This window comes from Micromesistius poutassou (genome assembly GCF_964030765.1).
Source record: "Micromesistius poutassou genome assembly, chromosome: 6".
Taxonomy (NCBI): domain Eukaryota; kingdom Metazoa; phylum Chordata; class Actinopteri; order Gadiformes; family Gadidae; genus Micromesistius; species Micromesistius poutassou.
The window spans coordinates 10,389,798-10,397,600 of NC_140276.1; the positions used below are offsets into that span (position 1 = coordinate 10,389,798).

The window sequence follows — 7,803 nt, forward strand, 5'->3', positions numbered from 1 at the left end:
TATCCCCAACGTTGACTGGAACGCTTGCCGTGTTAGCTCGCGACGGACCCAAGAGGAACTCGTACCACCAATAGTTCTACAAGAATCATCATTTAGCTAACAGAGTTTGGTAGAAAAACATCATACATCCACAATCTAAAAAAAACAAAACCAATATTTAAAACCAAATATTTACATATTTCAGTCTCTTAGGGGTGGTTCAGCACGACTACAGAACTCCACTGATCTGTCAAGAGAAGAACAGAAACGTTGTTCATGATACTATGAGCTGGAGCAAGGAAGATGGCTGCAGATCAGATGAAGATCACCTGTAGCAGAACCTCCCAGCTCCACGTCCGAGCAGACGTTAGACATGTTCTCTGGAGTGAAGGCCACGACGAGGGAGAGAGAGTGTTAGACACAGGCCTCTCTGGCATCTCACAGGCAACAGCCTGGATGGGTCTGGAGAGTCTGGGGGGTCTGGAGAGTCTGGGGGGTCTGGAGAGTCTGGGGGGTCTGGAGAGTCTGGGGGGTCTGGAGAGTCTGGGGGGTCTGGAGAGTCTGGGGGGTCTGGAGAGTCTGGGGGGTCTGGAGAGTCTGGGGGGTCTGGAGAGTCTGGGGGGTCAGGAGAGTCTGGGGGGTCTGGAGAGTCTGGGGGGTCAGGAGAGTCTGAGGGGTCTGGAGAGTCTGAGGGGTCTGGAGAGTCTGAGGGGTCTGGATGGGTTCCCGAGGGTCTGGGGTTATGGATGGGTTCTGGAGGGTCCGGGTGGTCTGGGTCAGTCGTGGTTCTGCTGGCACTGACAGGAACACTCCTCATGATGCTCCAACACCACGTCGGTCATGGAGCGCTGCAGGCCACGCCCCCCCGCTCGGTGCTTCAGCTGCAGGACCTGCAGGTGTACATGGTCCATGTTACTGCACATAGTACCAGGTGCACATGGTTCATGTTACTGCACATAGTACCAGATGTACATGGTCCATGTTACTGCACATAGTACCAGGTGCACATGGTCCATGTTACTGCACATAGTACCAGGTGCACATGGTCCATGTTACTGCACATAGTACCAGGTGAACATGGTCCATGTTACTGCACATAGTACCAGGTGCACATGGTCCATGTTACTGCACATAGTACCAGGTGCACATGGTCCATGTTACTGTACATAGTACCAGGTGTACATGGTACAGGTTACCGTACACAGTACCAGGTGCACATGGTCCATGTTACTGCACATAGTACCAGGTGCACATGGTCCATGTTACTGCACATAGTACCAGGTGAACATGGTCCATGTTACTGCACATAGTACCAGGTGCACATGGTCCATGTTACTGCACATAGTACCAGGTGCACATGGTCCATGTTACTGTACATAGTACCAGGTGTACATGGTACAGGTTACCGTACACAGTACCAGGTGTACATGGTTCAGGCAACTGCACATAGTACCAGGTGTACATGGTACAGGCAACTGCACATAGTACCAGGTGTACATGGTCCACAAGATGCACATAGTACCAGGTGTACATTGTACAGGTTACTGCACATAGTACCAGGTGTACATGGTACAGGTTACTGCACATAGTACCAGTTGTACATGGTTCATATAGTAGTTGTATGTTATATATAGTAACTGGTACCGGTTAGTATACAGATAGTACTTGGTGTACATGGTATGCTTTACTCATGCAGCAGTACCTCGTAGTACTTCCTGGAGGTCCTGCTGGGCACACAGGCACACTGGTCCCCGGACTGGGAGCAGAACTGGGAGCACTGGGAGCAGCAGCAGTTCCCGCCGCAGCGCTGGACCAGCAGGCAGCCGGGCCAGAAGATGGCGTCCGTCCTCCTCAGCTCCTCGCGCAGAGACACCGACACGTTCCGCGGGGTGCAGCTGTACAGACGGACCTCCTCCCTCAGCTGGTTCAGGTCGGCTCCCACTGGGGGGCACAGCAGGACCACCACCCCTCATCAGGAACAGTCGGACCACCACCCCTCATCAGGACCACCACCCCTCATCAGATACAGCCGGACCACCACCCCTCATCAGGACCACCACCCCTCATCAGGTACAGCCGGACCACCACCCCTCATCAGGACCACCACCCCTCATCAGGACCACCACCCCTCATCAGGTACAGCCAGACCACCACCCCTCATCAGGACCACCAGGACCAGGAGAGGTCCTCCTTAAGGACCTGTCTCTACAGGTAGGTCCTCCTTAAGGACCTGTCTCTACAGGAGGTTCTCCTCCTTAAGGACCTGTCTCTACAGAGAGGTCCTCCTTAAGGACCTGTCTCTACAGGAGGTTCTCCTCCTTAAGGACCTGTATCTACAGGAGGTTCTCCTCCTTAAGGACCTGTCTCTACAGGTAGGTCCTCCTTAAGGACCTGTCTCTACAGGAGGTTCTCCTCCTTAAGGACCTGTCTCTACAGAGAGGTCCTCCTTAAGGACCTGGGGAGGTTATCCTACCTCTGGTCTTCTTGTTGTGGGTGTAGGACTTCCCGAGGCCGTGCCAGGAGGGCCGGTACAGCTCCTCCATGTCCGCCTGCCAACGCTCGGGGTCCAGGTACTTCAGCACCTCCTCCACCGTCCCCAGGCTGGAGACCGCCTCCTCCATCTCCTCCACACTGGGAGGAGCAGTAGGAGTCACAGCAGGAGCCTGCAGCTCAGGCTCGCTCTGCAGAGGGGACACCAAACCCGACGGAGAGGAGGTTACAGGGCGCCTGGAGGCCGGGGTTAGGTGGAGCTACAGGTTTGGTGGAGCTACAGGTTAGGTGGAGCTACAGCTACAGGTGGAGCTACAGGTGAAGCTACAGGTGGAGCTACAGGTTGGGTGGAGGTACAGGTGGAGCTACAGGTTAGGTGGAGCTACAGCTACAGGTGGAGCTACAGGTGAAGCTACAGGTGGAGCTACAGGTTGGGTGGAGGTACAGGTGGAGCTACAGGTTAGGTGGAGCTACAGCTACAGGTGGAGCTACAGGTGAAGCTACAGGTGGAGCTACAGGTTGGGTGGAGGTACAGGTGGAGCTACGGGTTAGGTGGAGCTACAGATTTGGTGGAGCTACAGCTACAGGTTAGGTGTAGCTACAGGTGAGGTGGAGCTACAGGTTGGGTGGAGCTACAGACACAGGTTGGGCGGAGCTACAGGCTGGGTGGAGGTACAGGTTAGGTGGAGCTACAGGTTGGGTGGAGGTACAGATTGGGTGGAGGTACGTGCAGTGGTTGGATGTGGTTGAGGTGAGGGTTTGGGTGTAGAAAGGTACGGTAAGTCAGAGTATCATGACCCTGACCCTAACCAGGTCCTAATAACCTCCTCACTCCTGATACCTAACTCCACCTCTCTGACCATGGTATCTGAGCCCTTCTCTGAGGCATGCTGCGAAACGGCCAGCAGAGATTCTGATGGTCTGACCAAATTACAGAGAACGCTTCTAAACAGTCAATATATCAACCAAACAGATCAAACAACATGTGCTGTGAATGTTTATTTAAAACCCCAGGCTTTTACAGAGGCTGTGTCTGTAATTTGGAGCACTTGAAAAACAAAGTGAATTAGTATAAAAGACGTGAATACCATATCCCTGCCTCACTCCCCTCCCAGCTGTGGGTTAGTTCTGCTTCCCCGATGTCAGCCCTTTGACACAACCAGATTTGACCGCTATGTGGTGTTTAACACACTTCAAGCTCTTCATCCAGACCCAGACCCAGCCACACGGGACAAACACCAGCTCAGACCAGTCATAGCTCAGGTCCTGACCAAGAACTCCTTGGGGAGAGGAGCATGGAACCAGCAACACTCCTGAGATACCGCTCTGGAATGTTACAACATAATGTACCTGTGTTGTGTAGTAGCGCTACAAGGGCCTGTAGCTGTGTTGTGAAGCATTACTTGTGTTGTGTAGCAGTACTTGTGTTGTGTAGCGCCGCGACAAGGGCCTGCAGCTGTGTTGTGTAGCATTACATGTGTTGTGTAGCATTACTTGTGTTGTGTAGCAGTACTTGTGTTGTGTAGCAGCGCTACAAGGGCCTGCAGCTGTGTTGTGCAGCAGTACTTGTGTTGTTTAGCAGCACTACAAGCAGCTGTTGTGTCTGCTGTGTTTGGTGAGCTGGCCGATCACAGCATGCAGAGTGGAAGTGGATTTGTTCCCAGGCTGAGTCTGAAAGGCCACATCTCCACCACCTCAGCTCTCAGAGGACCGGTCTCCTCCGCCCCCAGAGGCCCGGTCTGCACCACCTGAGCTGTCAGGCTGTATCAGGGAGGAGGAGGTGGTCCCTGTGACTGACAGCTGGGAGGTGTGTCTCAGACCTTTAAAATCGCTCTGCTCCGCGATGGCCGCCGGTCTGAAGCAGAACCAGAGAGGTCCTTTAAGGGCTGAGATGATGAATAGTATATAATAAACATCTAGCTTCATGTAGAATGTAGAATGAATGACTTGCCAAAAATGATACTTCTCAAACTTCTTTTTCGTGTTTTTATATCCTCAGTGAAATGTATGAAACATGAGGAGTAAATCTGGAATCCATTAGGAGCTTCTGAAGGCTGCTCGGGCCTCCTCTCTGAAGTTCAGCTGACGTCCTGAGAGGGAAACCAGGAGAAACCTCCTCTCCAAACATCAAGCACTCCTCTGTGAGGCGTCAGGGAACAGAACCTCCCCAGGAACCCAAGGGGAACCCGAGGGGAACCTCCTGAAGACAGAGTGTGTGAGCTGTGCTGCTGGCGTCCCACCAGGTCACAGAGGATGGATGGAACGGTTGCGGCCATATGTGTGTGGCTGAAGGAGGAGAGACATACGCTTTAAACAATCCATCCAGTTCCTCTCTGGGAGAGGGCCACAGACTGGATCATCCACAAGGTGGGAGCGGGGGAGATGAGGTCTGGAGGTGCTGCTAGATGTTTGGTAGCAGCTGGGCTCCATCAGTCTCGGCCGCTGGGCGTGTGTCCGGCCTCGTGGCCTCTCTGTTGTCCCACAGAATAACAACCCATGTATTTATGGAGCTCACTCCGGCTGTGTTGAGGAGACCACTGAAATAGCCCCCTGAAGACCATATCTCCTCTCCCCGGCCACTACCACATCCCCTTCGGCCTTTGAAGAGGCTGTGGTCTGTGAGGCCGTTCTCCTCAGAGCTACGGAACGCTGTCATTAAAAGACCGGGCCGGCTCCACCACAGACCCAGTCTCTCTCTCCTCTCTCTCGCTACAGTCTCTCACTACAGTCTCTCTCTCTCCCCAGTCTCTCTCTTCCTCTCTCTCTCCCCAGTCTCTCGCTACAGTCTCTCTCTCTCTCACTACAGTCTCTCTCTCTCGCTACTCTCTTGCTACTCTCTTGCTACTCTCTCTCTCTCTCTCTCTCTAACAGCAATAGCAGTATAATAAGGACTTTGTTTCATGACTCCTAACATTGAAGCCCACTTCCTCCTGGCTTCCCGAAGGTAAACATGTGGTCACCTTCTAGCTCTGTGGTTCTACAACCTCTCCCCTCATTGGCCCAGATCCTCTGACCTCTGAATCATCACTCTGGAGGGGGAGGAGGTGGAGCGGGGGGGGGGGGAGAAGTCTAGGGGGTCTAGGGGTCAGGTCTGGACTGGGTCTAGGGGTCAGGACTGGTCTATAGGTCCAGCTCTGGGTCTAGCTGTGGACTGGGTCTTGGGGGTCTTACCGATGGCAGTAGGGAGTAGTGTAGACAGAATCCGGGCTCAGAGGGGAAGTACTGGTCTGAGACGAAGCGGACTCGGACCTGGGACCCCTGGGCCAGCAGGACCGCCGGACCAGACTGAGACCCGCACCAGCGACCCAGGACCCTGCCCTCACTCAGGTCCTCAATCTCCACAAAGTCATACCTGGAAATGGAGAAACATAGATGAGTGGTGAGAGAGAGAGAGAGAGAGAGAGAGAGAGAGAGAGAGAGAGAGAGAGAGAGAGAGAGAGAGAGAGAGAGAGAGAGAGAGAGAGAGAGAGAGAGAGAGAGAGAGAGAGAGAGAGGCTGACAGAGCGATCGTGTGATGGTCCCTAAGCTAACATGGTTTGAGAGACACATTGTTGGCAAGAGAAGAGAGGAACCGTTTGAGTGAAACCTGACAGCCTCACTGAGATCTGTTGGAACACATTAAGGTCTGAGGCTATTGCTAGTGGCCGTGTAACAGTGAGTGTGTACAAGGGCGTGGCGCAGTGCGCAGCGAGGTCAGGGCGTGGAGGACCTCCAGGTAGAACGTCCACGTGAGGCGGCACACAACCCTGTACCCTGAGTCCACTCCACACCCTACCCCGGGACCACTGAGCAGCTCTCAGCACAGAGCAGCTCGCTGTACAGACGCCAACAGAGCCTTTGTGTTTCTGTTCAGCGAAAACCACACACGGCTGTTTACGTCCTCCATATAAACCGGGCTGCTTGGAAGCTATTTTTTCTGCTCCTTTTTTTCAGTCTTTGATGGGCAGGACATGGATGCGACCCAACACTCTGACATGAGGGTCGGCCCTTCTTATTCAGGCCTAAAGATTGGATCCATCTTGGACTCATTACGGTCCTCAGCCCAGCACGGTCCTCTGTTTAGTCTCACTGACACATGGGGGCAGGCATAGTGTTCCAGACATACGTAGACACCGCTTCAGATGTAATGAACTAGGTGTCTCGAAGTGGATATGAACACCCCGCTCTAACCTGCTCTTCTATCCGACACAAAGGATTTCCTATACGCTTTTCGTAGTAATTGGAAATGTTGCCGTGTCCATAACAACAATCAGAGGAATCCAGAAACAAACAAAAAGCCAGACTGACCCCCGAACGGCTGAGCCCTGAAGGCCAGACGCTACGAAGCACGACGCCGGGCCGGAGAAACAATCACTAAACAGCGCCCAATCTCACCTTCTGACCCCAATCCACAGCCTCATCTAGGGACAGAGTGAGAAAGGAGAGGAGAGGAGTGAGAGAGGAGGGGGATGGAGAGAGTGAGAGAGGAGAGGGGCGGAGTGAGAGAGGAGAGTAAGAGAGGAGGGGGACGGAGTGAGAGAGAAGGGGACAGAGCGAGAGAGGAGAGTGAGAGGAGAGGAGAGGAGAGGGGAGAGGAGAGGAGAGAGGAGAGGGAAAGGAGAGTGAGAGAGGAGAGGAGAGGAGTGAGAGAGGAGGGGGATGGAGGGAGAGAGGAGAGGGGCCAAGTGAGAGAGGAGGGGGACAGAGTGAGAAAGGAGAGTGAGAGGAGAGGAGAGGGGAGAGGAGAGGAGAGAGGAGAGGGAAAGGAGAGTGAGAGAGGAGAGGAGAGGGGAGGAGTGAGAGAGGAGATGAGTGAGAAAGGAGAGTGAGAGAGGAGAGGAGAGAAGTGAGAGAGGAGATGAGTGAGAGAGGAGAGGAGAGAAGTGAGAGAGGAGATGAGTGAGAAAGGAGAGTGAGAGATGAGAGGAGAGAAGTGAGAGAGGAGATGAGTGAGAAAGGAGGGTGAGAGAGGAGAGAAGTGAGAGAGGAGATGAGTGAGAGAGGAGTGAGAGAGGAGATGAGTGAGAGAGAGCCCTCAGTGAGCTTCTTGTAGAGATGCACGGACTGCAGGCTCAGTGGAGATGGAGGAACATCTGGGGACGTAGCAGGAAGTGATGTACTCCAGAAACATCATCACTAACATGTCTTCTGTAGCAGCTTCAGCTCCTGAGGAACACAATCAGGTCTTCATAATGATGCACTTCCTTCTAAAGGCTGAGGGGCAAACCACTGGAGGAAGGAACCAAACGATCTGCATGGATCTGGTGCTCAGAGCGGCCGTCATCACCAACACAGGATCAGCTTCAGAGGAACTACTATAGGAAGGAAGGAAGGGGAACTAAAATAAGTAAATGG

At 53.4% G+C, this 7,803-nt stretch overlaps 1 protein-coding gene across 1 annotated transcript; it reads right to left on the reverse strand.

Annotated features, from left to right (window-relative positions):
• Nucleotides 1–557: 557 nt before the first annotated feature.
• Nucleotides 558–6,869, reverse strand: pdgfc (platelet derived growth factor c; the record flags this gene model as incomplete). Its single annotated transcript, XM_084469164.1, has 5 exons — nucleotides 558–869; nucleotides 1,682–1,920; nucleotides 2,453–2,660; nucleotides 5,641–5,821; nucleotides 6,844–6,869. 5 exons carry the CDS (start codon nucleotides 6,867–6,869, stop codon nucleotides 756–758), a joined length of 768 nt encoding a protein of 255 aa, XP_084325290.1. The 3' UTR covers nucleotides 558–755.
• Between the last annotated feature and the right edge of the window lie 934 nt (nucleotides 6,870–7,803).